We start from the raw sequence: 15,059 nt of genomic DNA, 5'->3' as shown, positions 1-15,059 counted from the left end.
TTGAGGTGTTAAGACTTGAGCATCATTTTGGGGTTTTTGGTTCCATTTTTTACTTTTTCTGGTGACCAGGTCAATCAGCCACCAGTTCTTGCCACCACCCAACCATCTTCGCTACGACCGGCCCTTACATTTACACACTCACATTAACAAACGACAACAAAAAAGTGCAAATATCTTCAAACAATCAATTCCATTTTGGAGTTAAGATCCTGAAAGAAAAATAAATAAAAAAACAAGACGGAGAAAGGCAAGAGAGTTGCGATATTCCTACTGATCTGATATTGCGCTACTAGATGAAGCTGAAAGACAACTTTTCTGTGCCCCAGTAAGAGTCGATACTGGTGGAAAACAGGCAGCTTCTTCAGAACAGCATCTCATCCTGTACATACCACCACCATGTCCTGCAAAACACAAGCTGCCCAAAGGCTTGCTCCTCTCATAAAATCTCTGTTTACACTATATCCTCACTTAGAGACATTTGCAGTAATCTAGTGGACACTATACTAGTTTTTGTGTGTGTGTGTGAGTGTTTGTGTGACATCTTAACAGTACATGAATATACACATCTGTATTTCCATATATTTATACACATATATTTATATACCTTCTATATGTTTTCATCACTATTACATAGAGGAACATGTGTACGTACGCGTTGTGTGGAGTACATATTCCACACAGTGGTCACAATGAGAAAACGCTACGACAGACAGCAGACGACGATTGGAACGGATCCGCCATGGTCTCGGACCAGCGTCAGATCCGTCCCGCAGGCCTCTGCCATCTAGAATAAGTGTGTGTGTGAGACTAAAAACTTAACACAGAAAAAACAAACAAACAATTGGGCAGACAAATAAAGCCAGGTGGGAAAATATCACAACCAAACCATGAACAGGTAAACAAACGCAGCTATAAAATATTTAGATTCTTTTTTTTTCTTCCTCATTTTAAAAATACAATAACTTGTACAAAGTTTCAACGCTCAATGATACACCACCCCCTTTTACTCAACTGGTGAGTTGATGGGGGAGCCTCACTCATGCAAACATACCCACACGCACACACACACACACACAAACAAACGGCTTAAATAGTCAGGGGTTGGCCAGGGGATCAGGATAGGTAGGGGTGAGTAGTGCTTCTACAGCAATCCGTCCAGGTTTTTCTCTGCTGTCTCCTTGTCTGGGGTTTCCTCCACAGGTACTGGGTACTTGGTAATGTAGTCCTGCAGAATCGTCACGACGTCATGGTGACCAAAGTGTGTAGCCTCGTCACTGGGTGTGTTGCCCCACCTGAAGAGGAAAAGGAGGGGGAGAGACGGATGCTTTTTACTAATTACTCCAACCTCAGTAATTCATTCACAAAACAATTACAAAACTAGGGCGGAGGGGAGCGTTATAGCTCCGGTTAACGGCCAGACTTTAAAAATCAATGTGCTAAGTCTATTTATAGACTAGCTGCATATATTGGTCAGATCAGGTCACGTCAGATATTTGTTTAGTTTAACTTGCACGACTCGTTAAACACCGGAAGAAAACATTTGAATGTTAAGTACATGATCATAGTAGTAATAAGTCATGGCAGGAGAGGCTGTGATCGCACATACACACGGGGCTCACCTGTCTTTGGGCACGGGGTTCACCTTGCATGCCTCCAGCAGAAACCTCACCACTTCGGCATGTCCTATCACAGACCACACAAACACACACAGACACACCACACACACAAGCTCATGAATAAGCAGAAGCCATTGTGGGTAACACTATTAAATCCGTAAAACAAACTTCCCATTACCAAGGCAGAGCTGTTAGTCCCCCAACCTTTAATCTTCCTACCTGACCTTGACAATGTTCTGGCAAACTACTAGCACAAAAACACTTTGGATCCATATTTGTGAAGCCCTGCAACACACTTTCATTGACAGGATCATTTTAGTGGTCTTTTTGGATCCTAAAAATCCAGGACAATTTTTTTAGGACTTCCAATTTGGAATACGTCCAGATTGGTAGTGATCAACTCGAAGGTCAATCAAAGATGACCTAAAATAGTCAGATGCAACTGTACCTGTATCGCTGATAGAGAATGCAAGCACTCCCTGGCTCCTGACGTGTCTGAGTTATTATAAATGATAACTTCTGAGAAAAATTCAGGCCTCTACAAAGGGTGCAGAAACACTATATCTCTAGAGAGTTAGAATCCTTTCAAAAATGTCACACCATTCACAAAGTATTTCCTGATTCTCACATAAATGTCACACCATTCACAAATATAAATGCTATTACATTTATTTACAAACGAACGAACGTGCATTAACGAACCACTTGCCATTTGTAAATATCCCTGCATTTATTTGTTTTACATTTTGAAAGTTTCCTGACGTGACATTTATTTGTGAATACACGTTCATAAGTCTGTAAAAAAAATTAAAAGCGTTTAAATTTGTGAATTGCGTGACATTTATTTGTGAATGGTGTGAAAGTTACTTGTGAATCACAAATACACATACACGTGACATTAATTTCTGATTATTGAAACCATTTTAACTCCATGTGTCTCTGGTCAAGAATCTTGTTTGTGGGTCAGCTTAGAGTTGGAGTCTGGAACACTAAATGAGACCAGTCATGTGACCAGTCATGTGATCAACAACCCCCAATCAGAGAAGGGTACCACTGAAATGTACCTTCAGCTGCGGCTACATGAAGCGCAGTCCTGGAGTCATAGTCCCTTTGCTCCATGTCCATGGATGAGAGCGCAAACCTGCAGAGAGAGAGAGAGAGGGAGAGAGAGAGAGGGGTTAGAGAGAGAGAAGGGTTAGAGAGAGAGGGAGGGGTTAGAGAGAGAGAGAGGTTAGAGAAAGAGGTAGGGCGAGAGAGAGAGAGAGAGAAAAAAGTAGAGAGAGAGTGAGATAAGACAATGACGGGAATGCCAGTCATCCTGTGTTTACCGATAGATATGCTTACTAACACCCCGCCCTTAACACAGACAGCGGGTGTGTTTACACACAGGCGGCCCATGTGTGGTGTGGTGTGGTGGCGTGTGACGCAGTGAAATGCATGTTATGACAACAGTGTGCAGTGCTGCGTGAGGAAATGGACGTTATGAAGCAGGCCTGTCTCACCTCCTCAGGGCCGACACGTCTCCGGTGTAGGCAGCGAACAGCAGGTTGATGACAGACTTCACCTGCGAGAGAGCAGAGAGCAGAGGCAATGGTTTGTGCTACATGCCTTTTAACAGGGCCGGGTAACAGACTGGGACGGGGGGGCTGTGTACTGAGGGGAACAACGCAGTGATCCAATATGGCGGTACCGGCCTCCGACACGGCAGCGCTGGGCCTGAAAGAGAGAGATTGCCCGCTGATAGCTGGTGTTAGTTTCAACGCAACATAAGAAGCCATGCTGAAAGAGAGAGAGAGAGATTGTCTGCTGATAGCTGGTGTTAGTTTCAACGCAAAATAAGAAGGCATGCTGAAAGACTGGAGGGAAGCATAGTTGTCCCCGCTGGACGACAGGAAGGTGATATGGATGCATACATCACAAAAACAACTGGAATGCCACAAATCCAAAATGTAAAGTTAGCTGGAGGAAATTATTTCAGAGAGTTTCTGGTCACTTAGGTATCTCATGCAAGCCAAGAGCATTCAACAGCAGTTGTATATCAAGTTGAATACTTGTGATATATATACATACACTATATCTTTTTTTATTCTTCTTAAATTAAACTTTAACTCTTGAGCTAGTAGACTGATTCACAAACCTACATCCAAGCCACTTGCTATAAATTCAAATGTGGATGAGCAGAAGATGTACACAACTCATAAGATCAGAAGGGAAAGTGGAGTTACTGACTTATTTATTAAAAAAATGAGAAAACGTGAGGAACGCTAAAAGCGAAACACGAACAAAGATCTTTTTCAAGATGCAGCAGCACTCCTTGGCTAAACATTCCTTAGACTGTGTTGAAAGAACAAAGAAATCCAATGAAGTTGATCTGTTTTACACAATATGTTTTACATTATTCGATGACAAAGAAAGACAATAAATAAATAATAATAAAACTAATCTGACCATTCATTTTGGAAAATGACTAACATCAAAATGTCACTTACAATAGTTATTCATTCATTTATCTTTATATATGTTTTATACCATTTCAAAATGTCTACTTTATGATTCCAACCTGACAGTTTTGCCTTAATCTCCATCATAACTTCAACACATTTCAGTGACCAAAGAGACGTGAGCTAGTCAGTCCTTATTATTACTACTATCATCATTATTACTATTATCATCATTTTTACACGTGACGCAGTCTGAAGGAAGTTTACACATAAAGAACACAATAACCCTGAAGTCTGGACGCCCCGATACAAACTCTGCTACTGATATTCCTCTACTTTGGAAAATCACTCTTTCACTGCTAAAAGCATTTCCACGATTTAGCAGGTTGGGATCATGAAATAACATGAAGTTCCATCACAAATTTCTGCGTAAAGTGACATGTTGAATGAAAAGGGTTTTCAGATATATCGGTGGGGGGGATTATGGTAATCGATCATTTATCATTGATTAACCCAAAGTAGTAGATAACACTGTACATAGGCTTCTAGATTCACAAACAGTATGTTTAAAGGCTCTCTGTTAATCTTAGACTGTACAAAGGCTTCTACATTCACAAACAGTATGTTTAAAGGCTCACTGGTAATCACACAGTTCACGGCAGTGCCTTTGGTGTTTGTGCCACCAGCCTGTTCTCGACTGGGGCTTCAAGTACACAGGAAACAGTACAGCATCCTCTCTGCTTCAAGTACACAGGAAACAGTACAGCATCCTCTCTGCTTCAAGTACACAGGGAACAGTACAGCGTTCTCTCTGCTTTTCAATTATGTTTTAACACAGGCCACTCTGTGACGTGACATGTGGGGTTGAGGGGTAAGAGGTAGGTCAGAAGAGGTGTCCTCTAGGGGGCGCTCCTCCTCTTCGCTGCTGCTGCTGCCCCCCTCCAGGCGGAAGACAACGCTGGTGGAGCGGGCAGACTCAGCCTCGCTGGGGGAGCGGGCACAGTCAGCCTCGCTGGGGGAGCGGGCACAGTCAGCCTCGCTGAGTCCTGACACCGTCTTCCACAAGCAATCTTTGAGAACCAGCTCCTGCTGCAAGCTCTCGTAATCCAGGGGCTGGTAGGTCTTCTGCTGGGGCAAGTGTGGTGGATGGCGAGGAGGGAGGAGGATGCGTTAGTCTGGATCTAAGCAACACTTAACCATGTATTTTGTGCGTCAAAGCAAAGGAAAACAAAAAAAGAGAGAGAAAGAAAGACAGACAGACAGACAGACAGACAGACAGACAGACAGACAGAAAGACAGACAGATAGACAGACAGACAGACAGAGAACCCCTCTTTGAAGACCTGCAAAAGTAACACCCTTGATGTGGTCTTTGGCAGCTTGAGTGATGCCAGAGTGGGTTGGGAGAGGAAGGGTTAAAGGGAGACAGACACCAGCTAAGGCACTGATGTGAAAGTATGTCACAGGCAATCTGAAACTTTATGGCAAGCTGAAAGATTAACGCTGTATTGCTGTAAACCTCCAGTAGGGGGCATTCAAGTCTAAAACAGACATGGAAAGCTGAACATCTCTGACCAGAGGAGGCCATCCTGAGCTGAGGAAGATAAGTTAAAGACGCTGACGCACAAACGTTAAATACAAAGTCTTACCCTCTGGTCGCCACCCTCCCGCCGTGGGTCCAGCTTCTTAGCGAAGTGCCTCAGGTTGTCATAGTTGTGGAAGTTACAGAGCTGCAGCAGGTCCTGAGGTACACAAGAACAGGTCAGTGAGACGTTAGACACAGGGGTACGGTCACGCATGTCTGCACTCTCCTGAGGACACACAGGGGTACGGTCACGCGTGACTGCACTCTCCTGAGGACACACAGGGGTACGGTCACGCATGTCTGCACTCTCCTGAGGACACACAGGGGTACGGTCACGCATGACTGCACTCTCCTGAGGACACACAGGGGTACGGTCACGCATGACTGCACTCTCCTGAGGACACACAGGGGTACGGTCACGCATGACTGCACTCTCCTGAGGACGCACAGGGGTACGGTCACGCATGACTGCACTCTCCTGAGGACGCACAAGGACAGGTCAGTGAGACGTTAGACACAGGGATACGGTCACGCATGTCTGCACTCTCCAAGGACAGGTCAGTGAGACATGAGACACAGGGGTACCCTCACGCATGACTGCATTCTCCTGAGGACGCACAGAACAGGACAGGTCAGTGAGACACAGGGGTACGGTCACGCATGACTGCACTGTCCTAAGGTACACAAGGACAGGTCAGTGAGACACAGGGGTACGGTCACGCATGACTTCACTCTGTGTGTGTGTGTTAGGGATACTGGAGCCCCCAGTTGCCAGTTCTACCCTCACTAAGTTTCCCCTCTGAGCACACTCCTCTTCAGTGGCTCTCCAAGGACACTCCAGCTAACGTAACAGGCCCTGAGGACGCAGGAGGACAGGTCAGAGCCAGCAGGACTGAGAGTACAATCAACAGCAGGACATTTACTTTCAGTCATTTCCCTGATGCTTTTATACAAGCGCTCAGTGTGATGGTGATGTTAGCACGACCTTACATGACCTTGGTGATGTTAGCACGACCTTAGGTGACCTTGGTGATGTAAGCACGACCTTACATGACCTTGGTGACTTTAGAACCTTGCTTAGCCAGTTGAGCTAATGAAGGATGAACAGAGAGCTCCACCTACACTTTCATATTCTATCTCTTTCAGAGAGAATAAACTACTGAAGAAGGGAAGACAGAGAGCTGAGGGTACTGTTGGATTTATACTGTTAATATGCTGTTGCTGTTGGTGTGAAACTCATCTCACTCTCTATGTTTTCAGGGCTTTTTGCCCCACGTAAATAACAGCATGACATAGACTAGCCTGTAATTGTGCCTGCAGACTCCTGAAATATGTAAAACATCGACTTAAATCAAAGCAGAGAGAAGACTACCATCCTGCATTCTCTACTGAAGCACAGTAATGCCGCTGGGAAAAACCTATTACTGCTTATTTGGGTAGAACAAAGTGCACTCATCAAAGAAGAGAAAAAAAGGTCACCACAGTTTGTTTAATTACAATATTGCAAAGTAAATTATATTTAAATTATGCTGGTTTTATTTATTTATGTTGAAATATTTTTTTTAAATCCTGAAAAGTTTTAACTCTTAACTGGCAAGGCCAAGGCTGTAATGGATGCAGTGAAGTTTCTGCTTACCGTACAGAACTGGATTCCACGCACGCTGTTGCCCAGCTTGTCCAGAGGCGGCGACCAGCACATGATGCCCATCACGTTTGGCACCACCAGCAGAATGCCTCCTGCCACTCCAGACTTAGCCGGCAAGCCCACCTGCAACCAGAGCCAATCACAAGTGTTTTATACTGTTAATACGATCATTTTCATAATCTATAGACGGCAAACCTACCTGCAACCACCTAATCACATGTGTTTTATACTGTTAATACGATCATGCCCATAATCTATAGACGGCAAGCCCACCTGCAACCACCTAATCACATGTTTTTTATACTGTTAACACGATCATGCCCATAATCTATAGACGGCAAGCCCACCTGCAACCACCTAATCACATGTTTTTTATACTGTTAATACGATCATTTTCATAATCTATAGCCGGCAAACCTACCTGCAACCACCTAATCACATGTGTTTTATACTGTTAACACGATCATGCCCATAATCTATAGCCGGCAAACCTACCTGCAACCACCTAATCACATGTGTTTTATACTGTTAACACGATCATGTCCATAATCTATAGACGGCAAGCCCACCTGCAACCAGCCAATCACATGTGTTTTATACTGTTAACACGATCATGTCCATAATCTATAGACGGCAAGCCCACCTGCAACCAGCCAATCACATGTGTTTTATACTGTTAATATGACCATGCCCATAATCTATAGCTTTTAGTGAATGAACTACTGAAGGAGGGAAGTTACTGTGGAGTTAAGATGCTGTTGATGTATACTGTTAATATGACCAGAGAGCACAATTAAGAGTGTGAATAAAAGTGCACTACTCTTTTTATACTAAATGTTTACTGGTACCGTTAAATAATTGGTACTATTATAAAAAAAGCCATTAATTTAGAGTGAGTGAGTGTCTGTGTGTGTGTGTGCGTGTGTGTGCGTGCGTGTGTGCGACTCACGTGGAAGGCGAACTGTCCAGAGAAGTCGTACATGCCACAGGAGTGCATGAGACTCAGGGTGTTCCGCACGGCTTCGGGGTTCAGCACACGCTCGCCTGTGATTGGACAGAAGCCGCCGTTGGCCAACGTGGCAGCCATGACACTGGCGCTCTCGCACGTCACCTCGATTGAGCACAGCTGACGAGCAAAACACACACACATTAGGATTTAAACACACGCACGTCACCTCGATTGAGCACAGCTGACCGGCAAAACACACACACATTATGATTTAAACATACACACGTCCCCTCAATTGAGCTGAGCTGACCAGCAAAACACACATACTTTATGATTTAAACACACGCACGTCATGTGTTTGTCTATATCATCACCTTAATCAATCACAGCTGACCACACACACACGTACACTACACTCATTATTTTCACCACAGTCTGTACAAATCATAATAACAAACAGTCACCCTGATAGAGCCATACATCATGTTTCACACACACAAACACACACACACAGAAATACACACACAGAAACACACACACACAACTAGGGAAGTTAGCCCATTACAGTAGAATATCAATTCGGCAACCAAAACTCACCTGGAAGTAAAAGTCCAGGATGGCGGTCATGTCTGTCCCTTCAGGGAAACACTGCAACAGACAAACCAGTCAACAGTGAGCTGGGGGCTACATCACATCACATCGCAGCACAGACAGAAAAATATGAACTGGTTTACTACCAGAGGCGCATATACAGTGGGGAGAATAAGTATTTGAACCCCTGCCGATTTCGCAAGTTTGGCCACTTACAAAGAAATGTGTGATCTATAATTGTAATGGTAGTTGTATATTAACAGTGAGAAACAGAAAAATCCAGAAAAATGCATTTTATAATATTTATGACTTTATTTTTGCATTTGATGCAGAAAATAAGTATGCACCCACAATGAGTGTGCCAAGGGCAGGTAGGGGTGCCCAAAGAGCATCAGCATTGGTGCCGTAACATCTAGCCAATTAAAATATCGGTACTGTGCTATTGCTTATAAAAATAGTGTAAAACAAGAAGAATTAAAACTACTTTATACAGAGTTTGATTATATCCAGAAGATTGTTTTTTATTTAGAATGGAGGTCAGCCATATTTGTTTGGCAGTGAGGGGGGTCCAGTATTCTAGAACTCTGTGGTAGTTAGAGTTAAAGGGCGTAGGACACAGAGAGAGGAAGAGAGAGAGAGAGAGAGAGAGAGAGAGAGAGAGAGAGGGAAGACAGAGAAAAAGAGAGGAAGAAGAGAGAAGAGAAAAGATAGACAGTGAAGGCAGGTGAGAGAGAAGATAGAAGGAGAGAAGAAAGAGGGGGAGGTAAAGAAAGACAAGCGGTGAACGTCTCACCTTCTTCTCCTTCAAGTAATAGCCAATGGCAAAGTTCCTGTCTCCTGACAAGCGCTCCGACTGGAACCTGCAGAGAGGAAGCCGGACAAAATACAGGTCAGGCAACACTGGGCTGGCCAGAGAGACTTGACTGAGATCAAACTAAAAGGTCCCGAGATCGACCCTAGGGTTGGATGGAACTAAAGGTCCTGAAATCGACCCTAGGGTTGTATGGAACTAAAAGGTCCCGAGATCGACCATAAGGTTGGATGGAACTAAAAGGTCCTGAGATCGACCCTAGGGTTGGATGGAACTAAAAGGTCCCGAGATCGACCCTAAGGTTGGATGGAACTAAAAGGTCCCGAGATCGACCCTAAGGTTGGATGGAACTAAAAGGTCCTGAGATCGACCCTAGGGTTGGATGGAAATAAAAGGTCCTGAGATCGACCCTAAAGTTGGATGGAACTAAAAGGTCCTGAGATCGACCCTAGGTTTGTATGGAACTAAGAGGTCCTGAGACCGACCCTAGGGTATGGAACTAAAAGGTCCTGAGATCGACCCTAGGGTTGGATGGAACTAAAAGGTCCTGAGATCTACCCTAGGGTTGTATGGAACTAAGAGGTCCTGAGACCGACCCTAGGGTATGGAACTAAAAGGTCCTGAGATCGACCCTAGGGTTGGATGGAAATAAAAGGTCCTGAGATCGACCCTGAGGTTGGATGGGTTAGATTGATGGGTTGGATGGAACTAAAAGTTCCTGCTATAAAGAACATCATTAAGATGCTGGTGCCCATAAAACTTCAAAACGGTTGGGTACTTAGAGTAGATGCAGACGATACTGGTAAATATTTATACGACATTGATTAAATATTTATTAGATGTAGAATGCAAATTATTGGTAGATAAATGTATGCCACAAAATAAAATAAAAAGAAGAAAAATAGATAAGTTTAGCCAGAGAGTACTTACGTTGCATTGCTGAATCCCACATACTCATTTCCTGCCAGTTTATTCATGAAGTTCATGACCTGCGAAAGAACAAAACAAAGTATTCAACGATCCTATCCTCAGGCTAACACAGGGTTCAAGAATCCAGTGATCTTACACGTCTGAGCAGACTTACATAGTCAAACTTCTCTGCGTTGCCTGCTCCTTGCTGAAAAACAAGAAAAGAGAGGAAAAGTATGGATCAAAGCTTCACACACACACACACACACACACACACACACACACACACACACACACACAAACAGTGTATCTTGCAGCGTACGTCTAAAATTGTTACAAATGTGTGTGACTATGTCTAGAGATCAAATTAGCAGTAACATTAGCCAAATTAGCCCAAAACAAGATCATAGATCCTAAACAAGATGACATTTTTAACATCAGCATTGGTTTGATTATTTAATTAGACAGACATTACTAATCAAATACTATGAATCAATCATTTGCTTCAGGCGGTCTGGGTGAAACAGATTATAGTTAGTTTGGGGTTTATGGTGAAAGGAAGTCAACAGCCTAGGAATGCAGGGGTTTAAAATGGGTCTGTTTTAACGCAGGACACAAAATGGCATCTCTGACCAAGATCAGTGTGTCTAACTGTGAAAAGTGTGTATTATTTTCACAAATTCCTTAAGTTCTCTACATTAAAAAGGCTCACATCTGTGAGTAAATCAAAGAGAATCTTCACATGACTGTGGACTAAGGTGAAATGGTGTGCGCTAACTACAGTATGCTACACATGCCTGTGAGCTAAAGTGAAAGAGGGGCTATGGTGTGTGTTAACTACAGTATGCTACACATGACTGTGATCTAGTGAAAGAGGGGCTTTGGTGTGTGCTAATTACAGTATGCTTGTGACTGTAAGCTAAGGTGAATAAGGGGCTATGGTGTGTGTTAACTACAGTGTGCCTCTGAGTGTGAGAGGAGGAAAACCCAACACTCTCCTCTCAGGAAGAACAAGACTGTTTTATAGAAGTACACCTCAACAGTGTTACTGCAACAGGGAGGAGGCACAGGGGGCAGTTGTATTCAGGGCAATTAATCAGGAAAGTACACTAGCGGGTAACAGTAGTAGCTGTGAACTGTACTGTGACTGTAATCTCTACCTCGTAATTGCATGCTATGAAGACACAGAATGCAATATAAAGTTTTTTTTTGTGTGTTAAATGCAGCCTGTTGGAGCTGTGGCAGTCTGACCAATCACATGTCCTCCCTAGTGTAGAACACTTTTATAGGAAATAGTTTATGTTTGGATAATGTGCTGGTGTACACACCTAGATTATGTACAGCCATACTATATTTATTCCTTTATTCCTATTTTACACACAGGATTGCTAATATTTAAAGTTATAGACTCTAAATGCTAGGACGCTAGGGGTGAGAGTACACTTCAGTGATAAAGTGTGTTCATTAGACGCAACGTTGGATCTATGGAAACGGGGCTAAATGTGTGTTATTAGGAAACAATGCAAATGATTAGTGCAAAACAAAAGAGCTGATTTTCTTGACTACTACAGCAGATTTTTTTCGATTAAAGGACATTCGTTAGTCACCTATGAGTCACTTGCACAAAAAATTAACTTAAAAAAAAAAATATTCAATCAGTTTTTTTTGTTGAGTTTTAGACTGAAATCAATGTAGGGGAAAATAATTGAAAGTAAAAAATTACCAACGTGATTGACCTGTTGCAGTGGTCAACATTTCCCACAGATCCTAATGCTGTAGAAATATATTCACAACACATAAAACCACAGAAGAAGAACCTTGACAGAAAAACATATTACACAGTTCTCCAAGGTTAAGTTGGAGGCCCACACACATACTATGCAGGCCTTGAAAACTGATCTACTGTATGTATCTACTTGACTGCACCAGAGTACAGAACACACAGCCGTCACTTAACCAGGAGTGGGCTGGGGACAGGAAGGGGGAGGGTTATAGGCCCAACTCACCCACACAAGAGTGCCCCCTGCTGTACAGGAGTATGTGGGTATGTGGTGCTATGCAGACTATGGAAAGTTTTGATCTTGTTCACTTGCTGTCGTCTTCTACATTATTTCAGAAGATATGTAGGCTATATATAGTTAGGGCATATTATTAGTAGAATATTTTAGATAAATCTGGGCTTTCCTGACATTATTCTGAGGGGGGGTGGAGTGAGTCACAGTCTCTGGTGGCCTGGCGTAACATTATTATGAACGTAATACGGCAAACTGTACGGTTAAATCCAGCACCTGCCCAGCTCAACCAGGAGTGGAGAGGGGGGGGGGGGGGGGGCTGAGAGAGAGAGCCCCCCATTACACTGCTCCCTGTATAAGAGTGCGAATAGAGGGAGAGACACAGATGGAAAGATAGAGAGAAAGAGAGAGAGAGAGAGGGAGGTTGCAGGCACACTGCACTTTCACATGATGCCAAATGCACAACACTGCCTGGCCACAGTAAGAGGACTGTGTGTCATTTGAGGAGAAACTTTAGCCGTTATACCCAAATAAGCTTAGCATACTATGCTGTGCTTTGCTAACTTAGCATGCTATCCTGTGCTATGCTAACTCGGCATGCTGTGCTGTGCTACGACCTAAACCGAAACTGGGAGAAAACTAATTTTGTCAATTTCTTTTTATATCTATGTGCTAACAATTTTCACAGAACAATAACAGCTGATTATATTATAAGCAGCTGATATTAGATATCAACTTTGTCATTCTTTATTACCTTATCTTTTTCTTTTAACTACTTTGTTTGTTTTATGGTTGATAAACCCAGTCTGTAAACTGTTTATTTAAAGATTCAAAAAAGTCCAGATATTGTGGCCAAGCAGCAAATCACTGGATACCATTTCTGTTAAACAACTATGGAATGGATGTTTAACATTTTTACAAATTTCACAAAAGAGATTAATCTCTAGTCTGTTAGGAACAGGGGGACAGGTGGAACATAGTGCCAGATGGTTCTGGTTTCATTGAGTTGAGGAGAAAATGCTGTTATTTCTTGTGAGAATATTAATGTAGGCTACGTTAACAGGTAACCAAGACAACATACGTGTCTCCTTTAGGCTACCTCTTCATCAACGCATCTACAAAAGATGGTGGGGGGATCACCTGCAAGCAAACATGACTTGTTCTCAAAGCTCATTCGATCTTTGACCCATTAAAAAAAAAAAACAGACCACAAATACAACGACAGGCTCTGGTGTGTCTGTGTAAAGCCTGGACATGCCTAAAGAAATGAGGGCAGCTAAGACTGAGGTGGAACACAGCTGTCGTCAACGCTTAACCTGAATCTGAAGGTGAACGGGCACGGAGCGGATCGGAGTTGACTGAAAACAAGCAGGTAAGAGTGGCATCTGCTCATTGAAGAGCCAGATCTACATCCAATGGGTCTATATTCAAATGCCTGTATTATGCGATGAGTCAGGAATTTAATATGTTAAACAATTAACCTGACTTGGCAATATCTGTACAGAGTAATTGAAGACTGAAACGTCTGTATTGTATCAGGAATGATATACGTCATGAATCATAAACCCCATTGCCTACATTTACATTTAGTCATTTAGCAGACGCTTTTATCCAAAGCTACCTGCAAGGTATACCATTTTTTTTTTTACATTTTACACTGATGGCACACTGTACATCAGGAGCAATTAGGGGTTCAGTGTCTTGCTCAAGGATGCTTCAAGCTACCTTCTGATTACTGAACGACTTCTCTACCTCCTGTACCACTGGTGCTGCCTGACTCAGACTGCTAACATTGCCGTCTGGCGTCTGCCTCTTCCGCTGGCGCAATATAGAGACTAATGGGTATGGGCTCCAGTGCCACCCCCTACCCAACCCACCTCCGCTGAAGGCCCCCTGGCACTGCCTCACGCTGGCATCACTCGGCCAATCAGCAGGGGTGCGGGGGACCTGACGCCCACGCAGGAATTAATCCCCCTCTCACGATGATTATTCATAACCTTAATCGCTCTGCCAGCAAGTCCTTAATCTGGGCGGAAGTCATTCCCCCCTCTGACCTAAACTTCATGACGAACATCCTTTTGCCCAATTTTAATGCAGAAATCACAAACATCCCTTGTCCCATTTTAATGCAGAAATCACAAACATCCCTTTTTGTACCATTTTACTGCAGAAATCACAAACGGTTTCCTGGAAGGTGGAGGGGAGAATTACTACAAGCTAGAGGTTACAGCGACGCTGATATAACATGGGGGTTGGCGCATCTGAGCTGCGGTCCAACATGCAGTATTCAGTGATAGACACAGCAGGAGAGGGTGGGGAGGGGGCTTACCTTGATGAGAGAGGTGCAGACGATAGCTCCAGCATTAACCATGGGATTGTGGGGCTTATCTGTCAGAAAAACAAAAGATAATTTAGAGCAGTGTTCTTCCAAAGCTCTCAGGTCCCTATTACTGGCTGTAGGGAGATGTTGAGAAAGATGAGAGGAAAGCATAGCAACTCCA

The 15,059-nt window shown here is 43.4% G+C and overlaps 1 protein-coding gene across 2 annotated transcripts in view; it reads right to left on the bottom strand.

Moving 5' to 3' along the window:
* Nucleotides 1–24: 24 nt before the first annotated feature.
* The window catches only part of glsa (glutaminase a), a 34,447-nt gene continuing 19,412 nt past the window's right edge, over nucleotides 25–15,059 (bottom strand). For both annotated transcript variants that reach the window (XM_080835168.1, XM_080835169.1), the window contains exons 7-18: nucleotides 14,888–14,946; nucleotides 10,722–10,754; nucleotides 10,568–10,626; nucleotides 9,620–9,686; nucleotides 8,833–8,883; nucleotides 8,236–8,412; nucleotides 7,278–7,409; nucleotides 5,706–5,798; nucleotides 3,119–3,180; nucleotides 2,681–2,757; nucleotides 1,620–1,683; nucleotides 25–1,292 (exon numbers count right to left, since the gene is read on the bottom strand). In XM_080835168.1, coding sequence (XP_080691294.1) covers nucleotides 1,142–1,292; nucleotides 1,620–1,683; nucleotides 2,681–2,757; nucleotides 3,119–3,180; nucleotides 5,706–5,798; nucleotides 7,278–7,409; nucleotides 8,236–8,412; nucleotides 8,833–8,883; nucleotides 9,620–9,686; nucleotides 10,568–10,626; nucleotides 10,722–10,754; nucleotides 14,888–14,946 — 1,025 coding nt within the window. In that variant the 3' untranslated portion in view covers nucleotides 25–1,141. The remainder of the gene's footprint in view (nucleotides 1,293–1,619; nucleotides 1,684–2,680; nucleotides 2,758–3,118; nucleotides 3,181–5,705; nucleotides 5,799–7,277; nucleotides 7,410–8,235; nucleotides 8,413–8,832; nucleotides 8,884–9,619; nucleotides 9,687–10,567; nucleotides 10,627–10,721; nucleotides 10,755–14,887; nucleotides 14,947–15,059) is intronic.

The sequence above is a fragment of the Sprattus sprattus genome (genome assembly GCF_963457725.1).
Source record: "Sprattus sprattus genome assembly, chromosome: 3".
NCBI lineage: Eukaryota > Metazoa > Chordata > Actinopteri > Clupeiformes > Clupeidae > Sprattus > Sprattus sprattus.
This window is presented reverse-complemented; position numbering and strand designations above follow the sequence as displayed.